The 27,833-nt window shown below is 35.9% G+C and overlaps 1 protein-coding gene, 1 long non-coding RNA gene and 1 pseudogene across 2 annotated transcripts; 2 read left to right on the forward strand and 1 right to left on the reverse strand.

The window, feature by feature from the left end:
• The first annotated feature begins 480 nt into the window (after positions 1–480).
• LOC142549144 (U-box domain-containing protein 19-like) lies at positions 481–3,025 on the forward strand (annotated as a pseudogene).
• A 4,413-nt stretch (positions 3,026–7,438) lies between these two features.
• Positions 7,439–9,799, reverse strand: LOC142550037 (uncharacterized). The gene has a single exon (XM_075659281.1). It carries the CDS (start codon positions 9,797–9,799, stop codon positions 7,439–7,441), a length of 2,361 nt encoding a protein of 786 aa, XP_075515396.1.
• Positions 9,800–12,056: 2,257 nt separating this feature from the next.
• LOC142548069 (uncharacterized) lies at positions 12,057–13,678 on the forward strand. Its single transcript, XR_012820859.1, has 3 exons — positions 12,057–12,140; positions 12,806–13,342; positions 13,452–13,678. It is a non-coding gene; the product is annotated as an uncharacterized LOC142548069 (long non-coding RNA).
• Positions 13,679–27,833: the final 14,155 nt, after the last annotated feature.

Genomic DNA, 27,833 nt, shown 5'->3' on the forward strand with positions numbered 1-27,833 from the left:
ATATATAGGATTGATAGATATATGATAATTTGGTGATTTTTAAACTAAATTAAATAATATGGTTAATGGATATATCTCAATCCACATAATCAGAATTTGCTAACACGTCAACACTTATTTTAATAATGCTATGTTGTTACGTAATAATATCTTAAAAGAAAGCACACGTAATTATTATTTAATCATCTTTAACGAAATTTCCTTCGTCCGTGTCGGCAGAAAACTAATTAACTTATTTTCATCGCATCAAAGTTCAAAGTTAAAGTTATATTTTATGTAGATATATTTAATGTAACTAAAATTAATACAGATATTATAAGATTTGTAACGTGGACCAAAATTTGGTCAATTAAATTGATTTTTTTAAAATTTTAATCAATTAATCGATCGAAAATGGAAACTCAGAAAATAAAATTTAAAAAAAAAATCGTAGCTAGAAAATATTACGAAATTCTAGGATAAAATTCAAATACGAAAAGATAAAGATTAGTCTACTTTTTAATATTTATAAAAGAGAGAAAGATATTTATTCAAACAAAATATATAATTGATTAAATAATAATAAAATAAGAAAACAGGCGCACCGCAAATCCAATTCCCTTAACCTACGTGTCCAGTATCTTCAAAAGTCCGAGAGCATGCGATCAGATGGCGCCACGTGTCCCCATAAATCCTGCGGTTTAAGCCTTCCTATCTATTTACTCACAACAGAAATTCAAATTGTTCAGTTGAGAAACAGAATTCCGAAACTCTTCTTTATTCCATCCATGGCGCTTACGATTGACCAAGATAATCGCCGAGTTCTCAGTTTTCCGGTGGTTCAGCCCTGCGAGGGCATATCTCCGTCGACCCTTTTGGAATCTCTGATCACCATCTCTGGCAGCATATGCAGTTACAAATCCAAATTCTTCGCAACTCAGCGAAGAAACGCCCGTGAATCGATCCGCCAAATTGAGATTCTTTCGATTTTTTTTGAGGAAATCCGAGACCATTCTCCGAGTATGTGGAATCCTATTGTCCTTTGCCTGTCGGAGCTCCACCACACGTTTCAGAAGATTAAGTTTTTGATGGAAGATTGCACGCGTGAAGGAGCTAGATTTTGGATTTTGATGAAGTCCCACTTGGTAGCTACCCAGTTTCAGTTATCGATTCGTTCCGTGGCGACTGCCCTCGATGTTCTTCCATTAAATTCAATTGAAGTTCCGTATGAAACCAAGGAGCTGGTACAAATGCTATCTAAGCAAGCCCGGAAGGCGAAATTCGTGCTCGATCCTGGAGATGAAGAAGCAATGAAGAGGGTGATCCTGGTAATGAATCGATTAGAGAACAAATTCTATCCCGATGTTTCTATGATGGAGAAGATTCTCGATTATCTGGGCATCAAAACATGGGGTGATTGCCACGAGGAGATTAAATTCTTGAACGAAGAAATTGAGGCGGAATGTGTAGGTTGTAATGAAAGGGAAGTACCTTTGTTAAGCAGTTTACTCGGATTATTAAGTTACTGCAGAGGCATCATATTCGAGTATTCTGATTTTTCCGGGATTTTGGACCAAACTGATGGGAGAAATAATAATCTTGAAACACTCAATTGCTTGAATCCTGAAGAATTTCTGTGTCCCATTTCACTTGAGCTTATGACCGATCCCGTTACAGTGTCAACGGGACAGACCTACGATCGAGCCTCGATTAAAAAATGGCTCAAATCAGGGAATTTTGTCTGTCCCGTTACCGGTGAGAAGCTCGCAAACACGGAAATGGTGCCTAACACAAGTCTTCGGAAGCTGATCCAACAGTTCTGCACAGAATATGGTGTCTCTTTGGCCAAGTCGAGGAAGAAGAATAGAGATATTTCAAGGACAATTTCACCGGGAAGTCCCACCAATGAGGAATCCATCAAATTCTTGTCTCTGTTTCTTACATCAAAATTATGGTCTGGTACAGACTATCAAAAAAACAAGGCTGCCCACGAAATTCGCCTACTTTCCAAGTCGAATCTGTTCAATAGGTCTTGTTTGATCGAATCAGGTTGTGTCCCACATCTACTTGCTTTGCTTCATTCGACAGATCCGGCTACTCAGGAAAACGGTATGTCAGCTTTGTTGAAGCTGTCAAAACAGCCAAAAGGCCAGAAAGTAATCATGCAGAACAAGGGATTGAACTCAATTGTTGGAGTTCTTAAAACAGGATTGAAGTTAGAATCCAGACAAACCGCAGCTGCAACGATCTTTTACCTCTCTTCTACCCAGGAAAACCGAAAGATCATGGGAGAAAACCATGAAACAATCCCTGCCTTAATCGAGCTGATCAAAGAAGGGACTCCATGCGGGAGAAAAAACTCCGTGGTGGCTCTCTTCGCAGTACTAATACGTCACAAAAACCGGCAAAAGGCTATAGAATCCGGGGCCGTACCAGTACTTCTAAACCTACTATCATCTTGCAACAGATTTGAGCTTAAAACAGATACATTAGCAGTTCTTACCACATTGGCAGATAATATAACTGGATCGATCCAAATTTTGGAGGCGGCTTCTCTTCCCTTGATTCTACGGCAACTACAGACCATCGAAACACGAGCTGGAAAGGAATACTGCATATCGATTCTGCATTCTTTGTGCCTGAACTGTGGAGATGGTGTTGTGTCTATCTTGGCAAAGGATGCTCCTTAATGTCTGCGCTTTATTCAGTTATTGCTGATGGAACATCATCCCATGCCAGCAAAATAGCAAGATCACTGACTAAAATTTTGCAGAGATTTAGTGAAACGAGGGCTGCTTTTCAAATCGCCGAGCTGAGGCAAGAACAATTTGTCCATGTTTGATGATGCCTGTCTTTTTTTTTTTTTGGGTATATATGCTTATTTTTTTGTTGGGGATTTCTTTGGTATCACGTGGGTTGATGACTTGGGGATCACAAGCTCCTTTTTCTCCTGGTGCTAATTTCTTTATAGGAATTTTATTTATTGCTGTAATTAAGAGTGAACCTCCATTATTTTTTTATAGTTTTAGACTTATTGCCACTTTTACACGAGTTCTTTTAATTTGGTGGGATTAAAATTCGAGATGGTCTTAGGATAAAAATTATTTGATTTGAGGAAAAAGAGTTTGAATTTATATTTCTAACACTAGTTTTGCAGTAATTGAAATATATTATAAATTCTAATACATGTGTCCTCTAAATTTTGGTGTTTTCATGATTTCAGCTTTATTATATGGAATTTCTTCAAATTTGTTTTCAAACATTAATAATTAGCATTGCTTGACATATACATATGAATCTTTTTCTTTTAGGATAGAAAATATATGTATGTATGTATATATATATATATATGTGTGTGTGTGTGTGTGTGTGTGTGTGTACAACAAATGTGCGGACCTCCTGTAAAGACGATCGATCGTCTTCTAAATTTATATATATAAATCTTAGGCCGAATGCACACGTTCAATTTTATTGGTCCACCATTTAGCTTCTGCTTTCGCCAACTTATGTGAGAGAGGGTGCCTACTTATTTCTTGCCTTGCCGAATTTTATACCATGCCGTTACACTAACGCGCATCAATATCAATATATGTTAGTGGAACTTTCCTTTGGAAGCACTCAAACTTGTAGCAATATCGTGTCTTTGAGCGTGAAAATGAATTATCTTACAATACATATATGTGTGTGTGTGTGTGAGTATGTGTGTGTATAATGTGTTTTATACATAGATTAAACTACTTGACGATAAGCAATAAACCCCATGATGAAGATGTTACGCATTAATAATTTGTCTTGGCAAGATAAATTCACATTATCGTTATGTCATATTATTGAAAATCAATAACTGTAAAACAGTGACAAAGAAGCGTACATATATGGCACACCTCTCCAACGGTAACATTTTGTTGAGCCGCAACTTCAGCACCTTTTCAACTCAATTTTTACTCTCACCCAACGGTAACTTTCTGAACCAGTGTACTTATTATTTCAAGTAACCAGTCAGGATAAAACACCACGTCGAATTAACCCCACAAACAGTTAGAAATCAAGAAATTTCAAAATTAAGTCGGTTAGGATTTTCTTCGTATTTCATGAATTAAAAACTGATAGCCTACTGGACATGATGAATTCACAAAACAACAGTATGAATGACTTAAATTTATGCCTAAAGTATGATCAAAAATGAAATGCACACGCATGTGATCAAACTGTGATCAGTCTGTACTTAGGTGTTGGCAACACCTCTTGGCAATACTCACAAGTTGGACTCAAACTTTCTTGAACATCTTTAATTCAGACATGGTAGCTCCCACTCTAGAAGAACGGTCTTCATAGGACTCCTCTAGGTAGCTTTTTCCATCTGTATTTTGACTTAGAAGTGGTAGCTCCCACACTAGAAGAACGGTCTTCATTGGACTCCTCTAGGTAGCTTTTTCCATTTTCTTCTAAACATTTTTTTGTTCTATTTTATTCTCTTTTCTATTTTTCACCATATTACTCAAGAATTTTCTAAGTCATTATCTACATTGGACAAGATCATGTGGTACATGATCATCCTCAACAGCTTTATGACTTAGATTGAGCACACACCATTCTTTGGAGAATATTGATGGAAAGTTTGATTCACAACTGAGAGCACGCCATTCAGTATCCTACACTTGTACAGGCTTCACACAAAGCAGGATGTATGCAATATGTCTAGCATCCTAAAAATAAAATGCACATGCATGCTGGGTGTTGTCCACAGGTGTTGTAACACCGAGGACAACATCCGTGAGTGATCATTGTGTACACAAGCTGAGAGACTTCCTAAGATTGAAAAATCTCTCAAAATCCAATGGTTTTGTAAAGATATCAGCCAGTTGGTTCTCAGTTCCAACAAATTCCATTCGAATTGTACCCTTATCAACCAAATCTCGAATAAAATGATGTCTAATGTCTATGTTTTTCGTTGGAGAGTGTTGTACTGGATTTTTTGAAATATCAATTGCACTTGAATTGTCACAGTATACAATTAAGGTGTCACTGTTGAAACCATAGTATTTAATCATTTGATTCATCCACAAAAGTTGTGAACAACAGCTAGCAGCTGCAACATATTCAGATTCAGCAGTGGACAGAGATACACAATTTTGCTTTTTACTATACCATGACACCAAATTGTTACCAAGATAAAAACACCCACCCGTGGTACTTTTCCTATCATCTAAGTTTCCAGCCCAGTCAGCATCACTAAAGCCCACTAAATTGGTGTTTGTTTCTTTGGTGTACCATAAACCTAAGTCAACTGTTCCAGATATATATCGCAAAATTCTTTTGACAGCCTTTAGATGAGTGACTTTAGGATCAGCCTGGTACCTAGCACACAAACAAACACTAAACATGATGTCGGGACGACTTGCACTTAAGTAAAGAAGACTGCCTATGATGCTGCGATACTGGGTGTTGTCAACACCTGCCGCAACATCGTCTTTGGACAATTTTTCAGTCGACCCCATTGGTGTTTTCATGTGCTTAGTGTTCTCAGTAGAGAATTTCTTCACCAAATTCTTGGCATACTTGAATTGACATAGAAAGATACCATCATGCATTTGTTTAATTTGCAATCCAAGAAAGAAACTTAATTCTCCTACCATGCTCATTTCAAATGTGGTAGACATGCATTTAACAAATTCATCAACATGCTTTTGAGAAGAAGCACCAAAAATGATGTCATCCACATAAATTTGACACACAAGAATATCATGCTTCGATTTTTGAATAAAAAGGGTTTTATCAACCTCACCTCTTTTGAAGCCTAAGTCAAGCAGATATTCAGTAAGCCTTCCATACCATGCTCTTGGAGCTTGTTTAAGTCAATAGAGTGTTTTCTTCAACTTGTAGACATGGTTCGGGTGGTGTGGATCTTCAAATCCTTTAGGTTGGCTTACATAAGCTTCTTCTTTAAAGATGCCATTCAAAAAGGCACTTTTCACATCCATTTGATATAATTTTATATCCATGTGACATGCAATAACAAGTAAAAGTCTAACCGATTCAATCCGGGCAACAGGGGCAAACGTTTCATCAAAATCAATTCCTTCAATTTGAGTATACCCTTGAGCCACTAGCCTAGCTTTATTTCTCACAACAATTCCAGATTCATCAGTTTTGTTTTTAAAGATCCATTTGGTTCCAATAACATTCACATTATCGGGTCTGGGAACCAAATCCCACACATCATTCCCAACAAATTGTTCAAGTTCCTCATGCATTGCATCAACCCAAAATTCATCTTTTAAGGCTTCATTTATATTTTTGGGTTCCATGAGTGAAACAAAACAAGAGTGACTTACTTGAGAGTATACGGAAGTCATGCATACTAGTCCCATCATTTTGCGATAGTCTACCTTCTCCTTTCTTCTCGTTTGCATTCCTCCAAATGTTTCTCCAATGATCTGAGATGATGGATGATTTTTCTGAACCTTGCTGGGAATATCAATCTCTTCATTGGTTACACTGTCATCATTCTCAGTATACTTTCCTAGTTCATCATTTGATTCTGCCAGTGCAGGTGTTGTCTCCGGTGTTACAACACCGGGTGCAACATCTGTGTTAGGCAGTGTCTCACTTTCGTTCAGCAGCCCATCAATATCATCCTCGATTGTTTTTCCCGTTAGATCTGCAAGATCATCAAAAACAACGTTAATAGACTCCATAGTCGTTCTTGTTCTCAGATTATACACGCGATAGGCACGACTATTAGATGAATAACCAACGAATAAACATTTTCCACTTTTAGAGTCAAACTTTGCAAGATGGTCTCGGTCATTCAAAACATAACATACACACCCAAAGACATGAAAATACTTAAGGTTCGGCCTCTTTCCCATGATGATTTCATAGGATGTCATAGTAGAACCACTCCTTAAGTACACACGATTTGAAATATGACATGTTGTGTTCAAGGCCTCGGCCCAAAATCTCTTTGAAATATTCTTTGAACTTAACATGACCCTAGCCATTTCTTGCAGTGTCCTATTCTTCCTTTCGGCTATTCCATTTTGTTGAGGAGTCTTAGGGGCCGAAAATTCATGAGTTATCCCTCTCTTTTCACAAAATGATATAAAGTGTGAGTTTTCAAATTCTTTACCATGGTTAGTCCTTATCTTACCAACCCTCAGATTATGTAGATTAGTAATCTTAGCATGTAATTTCTTGAAAACATCAAATGTATCGGATTTTTCTCTAAGAAATCTTACCCAAGTAAAGCGAGAGAAATCATCCACACAAACGCATGAATACTTCTTACCTCCAAGACTTTCCACTTTCATTGGACCCATAAGATCCATGTGCAAGAGTTCAAGACATCGTGTTGTCCCAAAGTGTTGCAACACTTGATGGGGAACACGTGTTTGCTTACCCTTTTGACATGCACCACAAACATACGGAATTCCAGAGGATAAATTAGGCATACCTCTCACAGCATCGTACTTACCAAGATCTTTAATGTCTTGAAGTTTGCATGTCCCAATTTTTGATGCCACAAGTTTAGTTCACTTACTTTTGAATGATTGCATACTAAGTCTTCTCCAAGTTGATAGCAATTATCAGCAGACCTTGTACCTGTCAAAATACGAGTATTAGAATTATCAAACACTTCACAATTGTCTTTATCAAACTTAACATGCAAACCGTCATCACAAAGTTGACTTATGCTTATTAAGTTTGAGTTAAGCCCTTCGACATAAAGCACAATGTGTAGATTAGGCAGTCCATCAACATTCAAGGTTCCTTTGCCAGCAATTTTTCCTTTAGCACCACCACCATATGTCACATGACCACTCCTCAGTTCAACATAGTCAATCAAATGGTCTTTAGAACCTGTTATGTGGCGCGAACAGCCACTGTCAAAGTACCATATTCCTGCAATGTTAGTCTTTAATGAAGTATAAATAACGGAACATTGGATCTTAGCCTTTGGTACCCAAACCCTTTTTACCGTCGGTTTTCTGCTGGCAGTGTTGCGTCGGGTGTTATACAACACCTGTGGCAACACCTGTTCTGATTCCCATCTCTTGTAATCATCTCTCAGTTTAAAGCAGTAGGGTTTGATATGACCAGGTCTAAAACAATAGTGGCAGATAAAGTGGCGTTTTCTGGATTTGGACTTCTTGGTAGATATTTTCCTTTTAGATGGAGCACCTTTTTCAGTTTGTGTAGCATTTGAGGTTTCAACACTTCCTTTGACAAAAACAGTTGGTTTTCTCTCAGTATTGGAAGATTCTCCAATTTCGAACAGACTGTTCGGATAACCAAGTCCAGCTTTGTCATTTTGTCCAATCATCAAAAGTGAATCAAGTTTGGATGAACTTGAATTCATCTTGGCAAGAATCTGAGTTACTTCTCCAAGTTCCTCTTTGACTTTGCATAATTCCAAATCTTTCTTGCTTAAGATTACTTCAAGTCGTGAAATTTGTGACTTTAACTCAGCATTCTCTTTGGAGAGAATTGCATTTCCTTTAGTTCTTTTGATCCAGTCTTGATATAATTCTTCATACATCGTCTGCACACTTTCTAGAGTGACTTCATCATCATCTACCTCTTGAGTTTCAGACTGACTTGCCTCCGCAAGGGTTGTAGATTTAAGACATACTGAATTCGAAGATGTGTTGCGGCCAGGTATTGCAACACCTGTGGCAACACCCAAAGGATTGATTTGCATTGAGCGTTTTTCCTTGATCACAGAAGATAACGATGTGTGATTTTCAGATTCACTTGATCCTTGATCATCATCAGACTCTTCATCACTCAGGGTGACAGTCATGCCTTTGTTTTTCCTAAGTCGATTGGCACACTCATTGGCATAGTGTCCATATCCCGAACACTCTCTACATTGCATCGAGTCCAGGTTTCTGACATTAGATTGGATTTGCACTTCGGTTTTTGGTCGAAACTGTCCTTTCATAGGAGTAAACTTTTGAGCTTTTGCAAAAGTGGTGTTATTGGGCAGTTCAGATTTTTGTCCAATTTTCTTCTTTTCTCTCATAGTCTTCAAGTAATCACCAAATTTCTTAGTAAACAGAGAGATCGATTCTTCACCTAAATCAGACTTATCCACCTCTTTAGATATTTGAAGGATTTCATCATAAGATTCGGTTGAGGCTTCAAAGGCTATTGTCTTCCCTTTATCCTTCATTTGTAGATCAAGATTCATCTCAAAAGTTCTGAGAGAACTCATTAGTTCATCCAAGTTGATCGTTGAAGTGTCTTTAGATTCTTCAATAGCGCAAACTTTGACATTGAATCTCTCAGGAAGAGATCTTAGAATCTTGTTCACCAATCTTTCATTTGGTATGGGATCTCCTAGGCCATGTGATTCATTTGAGAGTTGTCTCAACCGACAGTCATACTCAAGAATAGACTCCTTGTCCTCCATTCTCAAACTTTCGAACTTTGATGCCACCATCCTTAGCCTAGTTTTACGCACACTCTCGGATCCTTCACAATGTTTCTGAAGTATATCCCAAGCTTCTTTGGCACAAACACAATTGGTGATTAAATTAAACATCCTTGTGTCAACAGACGAGAATATAGCATTGAGAGCCTTGGAATTAAAATTTGACGTTTGCACTTCATCGATTGTCCATGTACTTTCAGGTTTGAGCCGAGTGTCTCCATCAGCATCCTCGAGTTTTGGTGGACTCCAACCATCAAGTACACGTTGCCAAGCTCTTTCTTCAATGGATTTAATAAAAACCCTCATCTTTACTTTCCACAATGCATAGTTTGATTCATCCAACACGGGAGGCCTAAATACAGTATTTGTTGATCCTTCCATAATTCCTTTTCACTCTGAAAACAAAACAAAACAGGATCTCACTTAGTAGCGTCAAGTGGAAGCTCTGATACCAATTGAAAGTTCTGTTTCCACAGTGTATGTGTGAGTTGAGAGTGAGTGTTGTGTGTATCAGAATGTAGGTGTTGTGCGTAGGTGTTGTAACACCCACGACAACATGCAGCGGAAATTATGATTTTAACACACCTACACGTAGCTGGAATAATGATAATAATACGAGATACGAGATGTAAATTATGCACAAGTATAAAATACTTGTGCGGTGCCTCAGGGCAAAATAATTCACTAGAAAAACTTGTAAGTTTACAAAAATCAATACTAGTGAAAGAATAAAACAACTCCCTTATTAAGGCGAGTAACAAATTGCATCCTAAACCTCTAACAAACCGTATAACCAAAATACATAGGATGCATCAACTGAGAAGTGAAAAAAATCTTCAAAACTCCACACACTAATCAACACGGTGATTAGGTGTTGTCTTCGGATGTTGGCAGCACTTCACAGCAACAAGTTATCAATCACGAGATGGCTTCAATCAGAAAACCTTTTCTTCGTACAAATGCATCTCTGTCTCTCCGAAAGTTTTTGCTCTGTATCGTCACTCTCTCACCCTTTTGTTTCTTCTCCTTTGAGTCCTATTTAACATAGAAAAACCAATTTCATTAGGAAACAAACTCTTTTTAAAACAAGGATAATATCTTAAAGATATTGTGATATCATATCTTAAAGATATTATGATATCATATCTTAAAGATATTACGAGTCATATCAAAATATAGTCTTATATCACATATTGAATTTATAAGAGATCATATCATCAATTTCGAGATTATCCTCATGTCTAGAAAGGCAAAATATTAAAGATAAAAAAGGAAAATATATCAATGAATAAAATTCCTTTCAATATCACTATCGAATTCACATGCAACTCACGATATACCAATGGTTGCAGATTCGATCGAGATATATGTGTTGGAGGGACCGTACTATACGCTAACCGTGACTAAATGTTCTTGCAGACACTATCAGTGATACCTAGGGGATCATGAGGCGATGCTACTAGAGGAGTCTAGAATTAAATTAACCCATGAGTTAGTTTATAAATTAAATAATGGTTATTTAATTTAACATACATATACATGTATATATTTTATATGTTGATATAAAATATGTGTATATGATATTATTATATCATGTATTATTAAAAGTTAATAAATACATTATATATTAGTTATATGAGAGTTTAAATATTTTGAAATAATTAGAGTCCTCGTGGGAGAGGAACTCCTCATTAGATTAGGAGTCTCACTCTATATATACACCACCAGGACTCATAATTACTAACCTAATTTTTGCACACAAAACAAAAGGAAATTCTCTTCAATCCCTCAAGTGAAAGTCACGGCCACATAAAGTTTTTTTTGAATAAAAAATTCGGCCAAATGCTTTGGAAATTTGGAGGCTTCAGTCTCAACGCACAAATCGCTTGCGATTTCTAATGCAATTCAAGCAAGGAACAAAGCTTCTGATCATGGACTCAATTAGACGATCAAAAGAACAAGCCGTTTGTAGGGATTTACAAGAATGACTATATCCGCGTAAAAACCGTCATAGTCTGGAGTCCAATCGTTAATAACACAAAGGTATAATTCTAAACGCCTTATGTATGGTTTTAAACACACGAAGCCTAATAACAAAAATTTTAAACTTCCGTTGCGTCTTAGGTGCGAGAACACGATGTTCTAACAATGTATCCATTAACTTGAGAAATCCGAAGTGATATAGAAATGCCAAAGGATGGAGCACCCTTTGAGAAATCTGTAGAAGGAATAAAGTTTTCTATGTATTGTGGTGTATTGTGCGTACTCTACGTTTGAGGATTATAACCCTAGTTATAATAAAATAGATATATTTTATTTTCAATTTGGTCCCTCGATAAATTGAAAATCACCTAATAGTATCTATGCCTTTAAATCAATAATAAGACAATAATATCCTTTTAATCCAAAAATTACACCTTGATATGATACTTTAAGGGTATGTTTGGTGTGGGTGATAAGTAAATGATAGAATGTTAAACTCATGTTTGTCTCATTTTTTATGTGCCCAATTAATCAAGAAGCTCATGATAAAAAAAAAAACCTATTTGGTTGAAAAAACATCCCATTGTTTTGGACTGATTGACAATCCAATTCCTAAAATATAAAGTAAATTACTATTTTACCCAAGAATTGACATGAGAGATCTACGAATCTGCTCTCGCGATTAGAAGGTCCGGAGGAATGACTGTCCATTCTCAGCCGAAATCCATTGTTGTCTAAGGTGAATCATATAATTGATAGCTAGAATTTTGCAAGAATGACTACTCTTCGTAAATCCATTCATCGTAACTTCGTAATAATCGGTGGGGTTAGTAATAATTGATAGCTAGAATTTTGCAAGTGTGTGCTTGAGTTGTGATTGATCGAGTTGTGTTGTGTTCCAATGTTTTCCTCCTTTTTGTTCGATCATCTCCCGCTTTTCCTTTGGTTTTCACATTGCTGTACATGGGTTAGTGGGCAGTTTTCAGAAAGTATCCGCCTAAATTCTTTTGCTCTAATAGCCCAGCTTTCAATTTTCGTTCCTCCTAGCTTTCAACAACACACAAACAAACGCACACCGTAGAACACATATCATTGACTAATACAAATACAAAGATGTATCAGTTAACATCATTGATTCGTTTTTCAATGTTCCGCGATATTCATGTTGTAACATTATATATAAAAGCAGAGACGGAGCCATAGGAGGGCAGTGGATGCGGTAGCCCTCCACGATTTTTTATTTTTATAGAGTAAAATGTTAGAACTGATCATGTTTCTCTCAGTGCTTGTTTCCTTGTTTCTCTGTGTGTTTTCAACCTTTCCTCACGTGACTGTGATGTGATGTTCTCCTTCATTCACATTTGATACATTTACGGTGATTTATTTGATCATAATTTTTCTTAGAATCTTAGAAATATGGATAATAAACGTCGACAAATTCTACTTTTAGTGTTGCTGCACCAAATAATGTTTCGGTCTTTCGTGATGTTATGTCTTTTAACACTACAATACAAGAAGTTAGTTGCCAAACGACGACGTTTGGAGAGTAGAGCACCAGCCTCATACAATATAACACGAAGAATTAATGCGCAAATGAGCCACTTGTATCGAATTATTGAAATAGGAGATGTTCAATGTGTGGTCAATTTGAGGATGAATCGAAATGCATTTGCACACTTGTGTTATTTGCTAACTACTGTTGGAGGACTGGTAGAATCTAGATATGTCCGAATTCAGGAGAAAGTTGCAATGTTTTTGTCTATCTTGGCCCATCATAAGAAAAATCGAATTACTGGTCACGATTTCATGCGTAGTGGCCACACAATCAGCATTCATTTCCATGAAGTTTTGCGATCAATTCTTAAGTTGCATCCAATACTACTTGTTAAGCCTATTCTCGTCGACGACAATTGCACTAATGAAACTTGGAAATGGTTTAAGGTAATGTACAAATACTTTTTAATATTCGTTAACACTTTTTCCGTTTTTTATTTTGCACATACCATTATTCAATGACATGTAACATTACTGTGTATGATAAATTTTGCAGGGTTGTCTTGGTGCATTGGACGGTACATATGTTAGCGTATATGTTCCTACCTCGGAGAAACCAAAATACAGAACTAGAAAAGGTACTATTTTGGTAAATGTATTGGGGGTTTGCAACCGTGACATGAACTTCATTTATGCACTTACTGGGTGGGAGGGATCGGCGGCAGATGCTAGAGTTATCCGCGATGCAGTGAATCGTGATGGTGGTCTAAAAATTCAGAGAGGTCATATGATCGAGCAACTGGTGAACATGCAGAGGACATTGCAAATTTTGTTAAAGATGTCCCTAATATGAATTACGAAGTATCTAATGACATCGAGGTTGGGCTTGATGACGTATTTCGTGTTGTTGAAGGAGCCTGGTGATTCTATTTCTGGGACACAAATCCCCTCATTCAAGAAAACTACAAGCAACAAGTCAAAATCAAATAAACGTAAGAGGTTAAATGAAGAAGAAGATAGTATCGTTGCAGCCATCGACAATGTTGCAGAAGTGACCAAGAGTTCTATAGCAGACCTTGTTAAACAACCAGCAACTGATGAGAAGATGGAAAATGCAATGGACAAAGCGTTAGATGCATTAGAAATGATTCAAGAGCTAAGCACAGAGGAAAAATTTCTTGTTGCAGAGTTGTTGGTTGATAACCCGAGAAAATTGGCCTATTCTTGCGTCATGGTCATGAAGGTAGGCTAAGCTTAGTCAAAAGGCTCCTCAAATCAAGTTAAAAATTTGGATTCCTAGATCTAACTTTTCTTTGGCTAAGCTGAGTGCATATGTTATTTGGAAGGGATTGATATGTTTCCTGTTTTACATCCAACATCACCTTCAGAGTTGTATTGAATAACAAAACTATTTGTTGCTTCATGAATGCCTATCACTGGATATTTGCCACTCAATGTGAGGAAGCTGATTACACCTGTGGAGTTATCACAGCTGAAACCACGATATAAAGGATCACCAGAGTCTGTTCCGCTGCTCGGAGGATAAGGTATCTGGTTCAGAAAACATGACTGACAGTTTCGTGTGGATTCTGTAACAAATACATAGAAAAGCTTCAGTAAATAACTCCGGTAGATTCTTCCCCAAGATGTCGAAAGAATTAATATAGAAAATTGCTAAATAAGTTTATTTAAATACATTTTAAACTATCAAATATGATTTTTAATACTGATTCTTTATTATGTGACATATGTGTTAATTAAAGTCATATCACTCTGATTAAAATTAATGTGACAAAAAAACTTTCACTACTGCAAAATTTGAAGAAAATTTTGTCGTTTTTATTTATTTTTTATTGATATTTTAATGTATGTAAATTATACACGCACATCGCGTTATGACAAATATATATATATATATATACACGCACATCGCGTTATGACAAATATATATATATATATATTCAATATATCTTTGGTCTGTGGAGGTGAATCGATTTCGTCATCAGTAATTTCTATATTAACAATAGAATTAATATAGAAAACTACAAATATCATTTTTATATACTAAATTGTCATCAATGCTAGTTTAGAGTATTTTTGTCTTAACAACAAAAAATGTTAAATTTATCATACTCATTAAAATCTTACCAAACAAAACATGTTTTATCACAATACATTATATATCCTTACCTTGAGTTTTGTCATCAAAATAATTATTTATCATATCCTACATATCAAACATAGCCTAATTGGATTATCCGATTATAGATATGCATATTTAATTTTGAACTCGAATTGTATATGTCACCGAACAAATGTACATTCCTCATGAGGCTCAAATCTTACTGTCATATATATGAGTGTCACTTGACAATCTCGTCCATTGATCATACAAGTAAAGGACTAAAAAGGTTTTCATTACTTTAAGCGTGAATCAACCCATCAATAATCACATATACCAATGTAGCCAGATGACATAGATCTATTATAGAATAAGCATACCATGGAAATTACATGTAATTAATGTGATCTAACATATATATTTCCATCTGGTTCTCCTTAATCTAGAATGAGATCAACCATAACCATAACAACATAGTGTAATAAGCTGAATACTTTATACATGTACAAAAATATCCAAATAACACAAAAACAAATATAGAGCGGTGAAATAATACGAACTGCCACTAAACCAAAATATGCTCAAATTGTGTCAAACCCATATAAAAAATATGATTATGAAAGACATTGGGTGTCAATCCCTTAGTGAGCAGATCCGCAATCATTGAGTTTGTCCGGATGTTCTCTATGGAAATATGCCCACTTCTTGTTCTTTGTTTTACAACTATGTACTTTATGTCAATGTGATTCGACTTATGGAGTTCCTGTTGTTATGCACTGCTGAATTATTGTCACAGTATAACATTAATGGTCTTTCAGCATTTCCAATTATGTGTAGTCCAGTGACAAAACTTCGCTGCCATATTCCTTGAATGGATGCCTCGTAACAAAATACAAATTCAGTTATCATGGTAGATGATGCTACAAGAGTCTTCTTAGCACTTCTACATGAAACGACTTCTCCATCCAACATAAAACTGCAGCCCGGAGTGGTTTCATGTTGACTTGCATCCCAGTAAATCAGAATCAGAATACATATGATCTCCAACTGATCTGATTTTCTGTATGTGGGCATATAATCCTTAGTTCTCTGCAAATATATCATGACTCGTTTGGCTGCTTTCCAGTGATCCATTACAGGGTTACTTAAGTATTTTCTTAACATACCAACAGCAAAAGCAATGTCAGGTCTTGTGCAGACCTGAGCATACATTTAACTCCCTACAACTGAAGCATATGATATGTTGCATTTCCTTAAATTCCAAATAATCTTTAGGGCATTTATTGAGGCCGAATATTTCTCCCTCAGTAACAGAGTATCTCCAGGTTTGTAGTTTTGCATGCCAAATTTTTGCAGCACTTTCTCTGTATAGCCCTTTGTGATAATCCAAGAATACCATCCAAGAATACCTTGTGAACGATCATGAGATATTTGGATTCTTAAAACAAAAGAAACATTCTCAAGATCTTTCATTTAAAAAATCCTTGATAGAAGTTTCTTGCTATCATTCAACAAATATGTATCATTAATGTCACGCAGAATGTCATCCATATACAATACCAGAAAAATGCACTTACTCTCATTAAACTTGAGATATACACAATCATCAAAAGTGTTTCTCAAAACCAAACGAGACTACCACTTGATGAAATTTGTGATGCCACTGACAAGAAGCTTTCTTGAGCTTATAGATGGATTTCTCTAATTTACAAATCATAGACTTTGTGTCTTCGGACACAAAGTTTTATGGTTGAACCATAAAAGTCGTTTCATTGATGTCACCAATGAAAAATATTGTCTTTACATTTATATGATGCAAATCGAGATCAAAATGTGCAAACAACGCCATAATTATCCTAAAAGAGTCTTTCGTGGAAATTGGAGATAAAATCTCTTTATGGTCAATCACTTTCTTTTGAGTAAAGCTTTTTGCTACATGCTGGACCTTATATCTTTCCACACTATTCTTTGAATCATTTTTGGTTTTAAAAATTCATTTGCATCCAATGGGTTTCACACCTTCAGATAATGAGACAAGATCCCAAACTTGATTGTCTTGCATTGAATTGTACTCCTCATTCATAGCATCAATCCACTTATGAGAGTTTGGACTTTGCATGAATTGATGAAAGTTGATTGGATCATCTTATGTTAGTCCAGTATTTTCATCATTTTCTTGGAGAAAAATTAAGAATTCATCTCAAATAGCATTTATCCTCTCTCTAGTGGATCTACTAAGAGGCTTTAGTTCTTGAGGTTGTTGAGCTTGTTATTCCTGAATCTTTCCCCGTCCAAAGCTTAAAAGGTTTTTTGTAGCTGCTTTAGTTGGTATCCTATTGAGAATATAACTTGTTGTCTTTAATGTTTCTTCTTGGAGTGGTTCTAGTAAAGAGGAATGACTGAGTATAATCCTCACCATTTATTTAAGATTTATGTTTAGTCTCTCAGAAACAACATCGTGCTTGGCGTACTTGACATGGTGTACTGTGGAATATTCCACATTCCTCTAAGTAGGGAGCAAACAACCATGGACGTTTTTTCCTTGAACCGTCGTATCTTTCATAGTACTCACCACCATGATTAGACTTGACCTTTTTAATTCTTTTGTTGAGTTGATTTTCAACCTCCGTCTTAAATTTTTGTAACATGTCAAGTGCCTCATATTTTTCATTAGTTAAGTACAGCCAGCGATAACATGACTAATCGTCTATGAATGATACAAAGTTGCGTTGATCATTCCATGAATCCGAAGGCAATGGCCCACAAATTTTTGTATGTATCAATTTTAAGACATTATATGCATTTGTTGGCTCTCAACTTCTTTTGCTTGTTCTGTATACCTTTGATACACTCAACCCAAACATCGAGTCCCAACACTTAAATGGGCAAAAATAATTATCATACTTGCCCCTAATTTTTTTTTTTTTTTTTTTATCATACATGCCCCTAATTTTTTTTAAAAAAATCATTATTCTGATGGGATCGGCCCATCTAAAAAATGGGCCTAAAATCCAAAGTCTGGGCCCATCTATGCTAGATCCACAGCCGTGAAATGGCCAATTTTGGCATATTCCAGCACAGTAAATTCTAGTTTCGAATTTCCAAAAAAAATCGAAAATAAAACTTAATCTGAATAGAAATTCGAAAATTCTTGGTAGTTCAAATAAAAAAAATATTAATATTATAACTTATTAATTCCATTATCAATAATTCAACATAATTCATGGCTCTTACACTACATGTTAGACTTTTATAATTAGCCTTGAAAAAAATAATCCACAGCATAGCCCAAACAATGGAGTACTGTTAGGCTGCGTTTGGTTAATGAGATTAAGTAGGATTGTTTATTTATCACACTTTATCCAACATTTGGTATGATTTTTATTTAACAAATTCAATCCATTCTATAACTGATTAGGTTGTATCACGTGTGATTAAATAATACCTTCTTCCTATGTATGATTAGTAATCCTTCCTCTATCCATACTCTCTTTCCAATTTTACCCTTCCCCCTTCACCGCTGTTGAACCACCTCGGCTGCCGGACCGCCACCGAACCGGCCGTCGTATCGCCGTCGCACAGCCGTCACCGGACACCGTCGCATCGCCGTACCACCGCCGGACCGTCACCGTCACCTCGGCCGTCGGATCGGCCGCCGACCATCTCCAATGCCGGACCACCGCCGGAATGCCGGACCGCCACCGCCGGAGTGGAAGAAGAAAAAGAAAGAAGAAAGGGCAATTTTGTCCTTTCAAAAAAAAATTCAAAATTATCCTACACTTAAAAATCTTATCAAACAGAATACTATTTTACACCATATGTTATATTTCTACGACAATCATTTTCTTTATCATTTACATAATAATCATTAGTTTATTTTATCCTCCAACCAAACGCAGCTTAGGATTCCTTAGAAAAATCTGTGTACATAATATAATTTTCTACGTATTGTGAAATATTGTGTGCTCTACGTTTGGGAACCATAATCATACTTATAATAAAAAAATGTATTTTATTTTCGATTTGGTCCCTCAACAAATTGAAAATCGCCTAATAGTATATATGCATTAAAATCCACGATAAGATAAGGATATTCTTATAATCCTAAATTTAAACCTTAATAGATCACTTTAATTGGATTACTTGATAAGAATATGCACGTTTAGTTTCTAATATGATAGTCCATAATAATCCTAACAGAAGAAACTCAAAAGACTCATATTCCAACATTAAAGCAAGCATCTTCCTAAATAATTCAAATAAAATCAATCAGCTAAATTTGCATGTGCTCAATCGCCTCTTGCCCAAATTATGTCATTCTCAAAAGTCCAGTGGCAGACTCGATTCTAACCGGATCGAACCCAATGCCACGAAAGCAACATGGTTTGGGCTACATGCCTATGTATCAATTTGACAAATGAAAAAAATCGTAAGAATAAATGATGGGATAATTGTTTTTTTTTTATATATCACTACAAGAAAAATACAAATTAACAACACTCATAAGACAACGGTTTTTATTAAAACCGTTGTGTTTTTAATTTTTAACAACGGTTTTAACAAAAATCGTTGTTGTAGCCTAAAAAACACGCTGATAGACAACGGTTTTTTAAAAACCGTTGTCTTTGATGTGTCTACGCAACGGTTTTTAAAAACTGTTGTCTATGAGCGTTTTTGTTGGGCTACAACAACGGTTTTTGAAAATCGTTGTCTAAGAGTTTTTTTTTGCTACAACAACGGTTTTAACAACCGTTGTCTATGAACGTTTTTTTAGGCTACAACAACGGTTTTTAAAAATCGTCGTCTTTCGGATGGTTTTTTTGGGCTACAACAACGTTTTTTCAAAAATCGTTGTCTATATAAGATTCTATCAAGGGTCAAAGACAACCAAAGCGTTGTCTTTGGGATGATTTTTTAACTACGACAACGGTTTTTTAAAACGTTGTCGTTTTTTAGTGTTTTATTTGGTTAACGACAACGGATTTTTGAAAAAACGTTGTCGTAGTGTATAATTTAAAAAAAAAAATCGGTTAAATTTAGCGACGGTTTTTAAAAATAACTGTCGGAAATTTAAATTAGCGACGGTCTATAAAACTGTCGCATTGTTAAATTCATGACGTTTTAAAAAAACCCTTCGCTTCATTTAGCGACAGTTTCAATAAAACTGTCGCAATTTTAAATTAGCGACGGTTATTTACCGATCCTTCGCTAATAGCGACGACTTCGCTGAACCGTCGATTATAGCGACGGATTTGTTATATCCATCGCATTTAGAGACATTTTATACATAAACCGTCGCTAATTGCAAATTGCCTATAAATACCGCATCCTTAGTCATTTCTTCCCACAACAAATTCTTCTCACTTCAACTATTTTCAGTTCTAAGTTTAAATTCTAAGTGTAAGATTTTAAATATTATTTTAATTTTAAAAAAACTATGTTAAATTCCAAGTGTAAGATTATAAATATTATTAATTTAGTAAGATTGTAAGGTTTATTTTGTAGGTTTATTAAATTATAACAGTAAATTTTTTTTATTTTACGGAAAACTATAGCGACGGAAATCATATTACACACCGTCGCTATTTAGCGATGGAATGCATATACACACCGTCGCTATTTAGCGATGGAATGCATATAAACACTGTCGTTAATTAGCGACGAAATATTAGGGACCGTCGCTGAGTTACGACGGATATCGTACGACAAACAGTCGCTAATAGCGACGGTTTTATAAAAGCCGTCGCTAATAGAGACGGTTAATTTTAGAAAAACAGTCGCAAAATTTAGTTTAACAGCGATTTTTCAATACTACGACAACGGTTTTTCACCGTCGTCTTTAGACGTCTACAACAACGGTTTTTCACTGTTGTCTTTGAGCACACCGTTTAACCACAGGGCTTTTAACAACGGTTTTACAAGACCTACGACAACGGTTTTTCACCGTCGTCTTTGACGTTTATGACAACGGTTTTTCACCGTTGTCTTTGTGCGCACCTTTTAACCACAGGGACTTTAACAACAGTTTTATTTGACCTACGATAATGGTTTTTAACCATTGTCTTTTGCCTTTTTTTTGTAGTGTATATATTTCATTACCGAGAGTTTACAAGAATATATATAACTATTACAAAGGATTATGTCTAAGAGAAAATTAACTCTAACATGATTTATTTACATAAATACAAGAACATGATCTGGGATATTATTGTATCCAAATAATTCCTTTAATATTCACACTTAAGTTGGAGCGCAAATGTAAAAAATCCCAACTTGTGAACAAGTGTGTAACGAAACTTATCTCAATACCTTGTTAAATATATCTGCAACCTGATGCTCACTTGATATGTAGGCCGATTTGATGTCTCCTTTGTCAATCAACCTCGATGTGCTTTGTTCTTTCATGAAAAACTGTATTAGAAACAACCTGCATGGCTGCCTGATTGTCACAGTATAGTGTCACTTCTTGGGGATGAGTAATACACAAATCTCGTAATATGTGCTTTAGCCTAGTTATTTCACAAGCAGTTGTTGCCATATATCTATACTCTACTTCAACTGAGGATCTAGATATGGTTGCTTGCTTCTTTCTTCTCCAATAAATAAGGGCTTTTCCAGAAAGACACAATATCTAGTCACTGATCGATGTGTAGTGACATCTCCAGCCTAATCTGCATAAAAAAACCAACAAAATTCAAATCATTTTTTTATAAGGAAAAAATAGTCTATGTCCACGTGAATTCTCAAGAATAGGAGTAAACAATGAACTGCATCAAGATGAGGCCGCCTAGGCAATTGTATGAATTGGCTAAGTGTATTAATTGCAAAAGAAATTTATGGCTTTGTGATTGTTAAGTAAATCAACTTATGTTGGAACTTTTCAAGTTCGCAAGATGTTAACAAAACTTGTTATTGTGTTTCTAACATATTTACTCAAGTGTGAAGTTGCAAACACAAGAAGCAAGCTGAAACTGAATTTTGCACAAAATGAATTTCTGGCGAGCTTTGGTATTTTGATGATATCTCTCAACTGGATTATCCAAATGACAATCCGCCAACTGTACTGATTAGAAAACTCAATTTGAAACAAATTGTATTTCACGTCAGTTGGGCAAAATCGGATGTTATCATGGTCTAACTGATCGCTCAATTACCGAACTGATCACACGAAAACAGCAATTAGTTGAGTTTGAGCAGCTGCGGTATTTTAGTCATATCTCTCAGCTCGGTTATCGAAATGAAGCGATTCAGTATGCGTTGGAAAGATAAGACGATGATCTACAAATCATCTTCAGAAGTCAAAGTCTGAATCAAAGCTTAAGATGCTGATAAATGACGATAAAGTTACTGGTTCTGCACAAACTGAAATCAGCTAGGCTGATTTCAGCACACCAGCTGAAACTGAGCCAACTGAACCATCTGCTGACCAGCTGACCAACCAACTGAACTGAACCAGCTACTGACCAAATGAAACTGAACTAGACCAGCTGAAGACCAGTTGAACCAGACCAGCTGAACTGAACCAGACCAGCTGAACTGAACCAGACCAGCTGAAGACCAGTTGAACCAGTCCAACTGAACCAGACCAACTGAACCAGTTGAACTGATTGACCAGTTGACCAGAGTTGACCAGTCGAGAAAATGTCCAGCAAGACGAGTTTGACCGTTGCAATTCCAGAAACAGCACAGAAACTTTCCAACGGTCATATTCCTGTGTCTAACGTATATATCAGTGTTGGAGCTTATAAATACAACATATTGAAGATCAAACAACAGCTTTTGAAGTGGATTCAAAGCATGGGCAGTTAGCATGAAGATATCAGCTAGTTGAGAGCACAAACCCTTGTGTGAGGATACATTTGAGATATACACTGTAAATGATAAATTCCTCACACAAAATCACTCACACATATACAAGAGAGTTGAACTTCAAAGATTAGTTGAGTGAGTCTTGCACAAAGACAATAAACTTGTGTATGTAGTCTTTGCATATGAGACATTAAACAATATGCTGATTGTGAGGTGCTGCCTACAATTTTGAGTGCTAGGAGTTCTAGTTGGGTGTTGTCCTTCCAGAATGGGTTTGTACAAGTAGTTGTATAAATCAAAGTCTTCTAGTGGATCATTCCCAAGGGGAAGAAGGGGAGACGTAGGAGTGTATGAAATCTCCAAACATCCATAAACAAATTCGTGTCTATTTGTTTATTGCATTTGCTTATCATTTTCACTGTTTTTAAAGATGCATTGTTGAAGCATTTTATGTGTTCTTCAAATATCAAAATATTGTATACCAAGTGTTTGATAAAATGCTTCAACTGAATATTTTTTACTCATTCAACTTGCATATATTTTAAATGGTTTACAAAATATTTATTCGGTTTCTACGAAGGATTATTTCGAGTATTTTTCGCTTGGTTTGAACACCAAACTCGATTTAATTCATCGATGTTCAATATTTCAAGAATCGAGCTATTTTAGCTCAACGATTACCCCCCTAATCGATCCTAACAATTGGTATCAGAGCGGGTGTTCTTGAAAGAACATTGAAACTGATTTTGATGTTTAAAATTCGAAAAATTTCAGATTTTTTACACATATATATGCAAATTGAATTTTCGCGCAGCTTGCAGCGACCGTAGGAAAAATGGCATATCTCCTTGCTCGAGTGTCCAAATGACTGAACCACTTTTTGCGTTGCAAACTAGACTCATAGAGGTTTACAGCGTTATAAAATTTGCAGCCTAATTATGCTCGAGAAAATACAGTTTATTCGTTGAAGGCAGAGCATATGTGCTGCAGCAGAAAATGAGCCATGGAGAAAATTGGTTAGTTATCATTCTTCTTTTATAATTTTCAAAATTTCAAAAATATAGGGGGAGAACTCATTGTAATTTTAATGGAGTTATTATTTTAAAATATTGAGGGGGAGAAAATTTTGTTTAAAATGTTTTGAAAATATGACTTTTTGATTCACACAAAAAGGGGGAGAAATATGTTAGTTGAGTTGATTGTTTATCCAAGTTTTGTGATCATCAAAAAGGGGGAGATTGTTGGAACTTTTCAAGTTCGCAATCTTGATTTTGATGTTAACAAAACTTGTTATTGTGTTTCTAAAATATTTACTCAAGTGTGAAGTTGCAAACACAAGAAGCAAGCTGAAACTGAATTTTGCACAAACTGAATTTCTGGCGAGCTTCGGTATTTTGATGATATCTCTCAACTGGATTATCCAAATGACAATCCGCCAACTGGAATGATTAGAAAACGCAATTTGAAACAAATCGTATTTCACGTCAGTTGGGCAAAATCGGATGTTATCATGGTCTAACTGATCGCTCAATTACCGAACTGATCACACGAAAACAGCAATCAGTTGAGTTTGAGCAGCTGCGGTATTTTGGTCATATCTCTCAGCTCGGTTATCGAAATGAAGCGATTCAGTATGCGTTGGAAAGATAAGACGATGATCTACAAATCATCTTCAGAAGTCAAAGTCTGAATCAAAGCTTAAGATGCTGATAAATGACGATGAAGTTACTGATTCTGCACAAACTGAAATCAGCTAGGCTGATTTCAGCACACCAGCTGAAACTGAGCCAACTGAACCATCTGCTGACCAGCTGACCAACCAACTGAACTGAACCAGCTGCTGACCAACTGAAACTGAACTAGACCAGCTGAAGACCAGTTGAACCAGACCAACTGAACTGAACCAGCTGAAACTGAACCAGACCAGCTGAAGACCAGTTAAACCAGTCCAACTGAACCAGTTGAACTGAACAAGACCAACTGAACCAGTTGAACTGATTGACCAGTTGAGTTGACCAGTTGACCAGAGTTGACCAGTCGAGAAAATGTCCAGCAAGACGAATTTGACCGTTGCAATTCCAGAAACAGCACAGAAACTTTCCAACGGTCATATTCCTGTGTCTAACGTATATATCAGTGTTGAAGCCTATAAATACAACATATTGAAGATCAAACAACAGCTTTTGAAGTAGATTCAAAGCATGGGCAGTTAGCATGAAGATATCAGATAGTTGAGAGCACAAGCCCTTGTGTGAGGATACATTTGAGATATACACTGTAAATGATAAATTCCTCACACACAATCACTCACACATATACAAGAGAGTTGAACTTCAAAGATTAGTTGAGTGAGTCTTGCACAAAGACAATAAACTTGTGTATGTAGTCTTTGCATATGAGACATTAAACAATATGCTGATTGTGAGGTGCTGCCTACAATCTTGAGTGCTAGGAGTTCTAGTTGGGTGCTGCCCTTCCGGAATGGGTTTGTACAAGTAGTTGTATAAATCAAAGTCTTCTAGTGGATCCTTCCCAAGGGGAAGAAGGGGTGACGTAGGAGTGTTTGAAATCTCCGAACATCCATAAACAAATTCGTGTCTATTTGTTTATTGCATTTTCTTTTCATTTTCACTGTTTTTAAAGATGCATTGTTGAAGCATTTTATGTGTTCTTCAAATATCAAAATATTGGATACCAAGTGTTTGATAAAATGCTTCAACTGAATATTTTTTACTCATTCAACTTGCATATATTTTAAATGGTTTACAAAATATTTATTCGGTTTCTACGAAGGATTATTTCGAGTATTTTCCACTTGGTTTGAACACCAAACTCGATTTAATTCATCGGTGTTCAATATTTCAATAACCGATCTATTTTAGCTCAACGATTACCCCCCTAATCGATCCTAACAACTTCCCAACTAATCGTCGATAATCTGTTGGGTTTTTGAGTAAATCACCCTCAGTAAAGATGAGCTTCAAGGATTGTTCCATATGAAATTTTGCTAGTTTAGTGCGGGTTTTTGAGTAAATGACCCTCGGTAAAGATGAGCTTCAAGGATTGTTCCATAGGAAATTTTGCTAGTTTTATGCCAAGTAATCCAGCTTCTTGAAGAATATCAAAAGTGTAATTGCATTGATGGATCAAAATTCCCATCTTAGAACGAGTTAGTTCAAACCCAAGAAAATATTTTAGCAACCCAAGGTTTTAAGCTTGAACATGATGCAACAAAATTTTTCATCTATAATATTCACTGTTATGATAATATCATCAGCATATAATAAAATGATAATGAATGAATTTCCACACACCTTGCTAAAAAGACAATGATCAGCCTGCGAATGTTGAAAGAAAAAATTTGCGGCAGACAGAAACTTATGAAATCACGATCGTGAAGCTTGTTTTAATCCATATAAGGATTTATAGAGTCAACATACTAGTGACTTCCCTTATAAACCTGGATGAGAGTGCATGTACACTTCCTCGATGAGATCTCTATGTAAAAAGGCATTTTGTACAACCATTTGGTGAAGTTCCCAACCATGAATAGAGGCAAGAGGAAGAAAACAACGAAATGTGGTGTGTTTTGCGACGGGAGCAAAGATTTCTAATCAGTACCTTCTCATTGGGTAAATCCTTTGGCAATGAGACGTTTTTTTGTATTGTTTGATAGTCCAATTAGAGTTATATTTGATCTTGAACACCTATTTACATCCAATATATCGTTATCCAGTGGGATAAAGGAACAATGAGCCTGAGAAATATTGGAATAGGACACACACCTTGATATTGGATGTTTGGTGCCAGATCCAACTGGAAGAGAATATTCTATAGCAGGAATAGGATTGTTGATATGATTGTCTTGGAGGTGAGCTGGTGCACGTCTTTGATGAGTGGATTGTCGAAGTGAATTTTCTGGGATTATTCGGGTTTCGATCACTATAGATGTTGCTTCAAGATCTGGTTGATCTGGTGGTTCAAGATGATTTGTTGGGGCTGATTGAGGTTTGAAATTAAGTGAGTTATTTTGAGAAGTGCGATTGTTCTGTGTGGGTGAACTAGTTGGGATGACAACTTCGTTTATTTCTATCTTTACATGTTCCCTCCAAAATTTTAAAGGAATATTTGCCTGAAAACATAAAGCACGAGCAACATCTAAAAGATGACGGTGCTTGTGTTCCACTACCCCGTTTTGTTAGGGTGTGTGAATAAAAGATCGATGAAAATTTGTGTCACACATTGAAAATGGTTGCTAAGGAAAAAAATTCTAGTTCATTGTTAGACTTTATGCCTTTAATTGAACAATTGTGTTGAGTTTTGACTAAAGCGAAGAAATTTTTAATGAGGAATTGGGTTTCAGATTTATGACGCATGAGATAAACCCAAGTGTAACGAGAAAAAGTCATCCACAATAATTAAAAAATAATGTGCTCCAGAATAAGAATAAATCTTATATGGTCCCCAAATGTCACAATGTATCAAATCAAAATGCTCATGCATAGAAATATTGCTAGTGGAAAATAGTAGACGTGATTATTTTGCTAGATGACAAACATCACAGATATTATTGAAATAAAAAAATCAGGAATAGCTTAAATTCATTTAATTTACAGTAGTTTTTTTTCTATACCATGCATAATTAATTTATCATAAATAAAATAGCATAAATAATCAAATAAATGAATTCAATTATATCCAAAACCCTTCATGCGGAATAAGTAAATAAAGCAATAAAGGTCTCAAATTTAACTCAATGAATTCTAGCAACTTAACAATCTATAAATAAAATCGATAATCCATAAAATTATCAAAAGTCTTTAACATATGCGAAATTTCTAGGTCCTCGGATATGCACTTCGCCTCCCGGATGACTCGATAGTCTGCACCTCACAACTCAACATCATCATTATCTGTAACCATTCAAACCTAGTGAGTTTAATGACTCATCATGCTCAAATCTAATATAGCAAATACATAGATATACACTCACATGCATAAAAATTA

This window comes from Primulina tabacum, chromosome 6 (genome assembly GCF_025594145.1).
Source record: "Primulina tabacum isolate GXHZ01 chromosome 6, ASM2559414v2, whole genome shotgun sequence".
NCBI lineage: Eukaryota > Viridiplantae > Streptophyta > Magnoliopsida > Lamiales > Gesneriaceae > Primulina > Primulina tabacum.

Bases quoted from the DNA above. Each gene is read 5' to 3' on its own strand.
- LOC142550037 (XM_075659281.1), bottom strand. From the start codon at position 9,799: ATGGAAGGATCAACAAATACTGTATTTAGGCCTCCCGTGTTGGATGAA.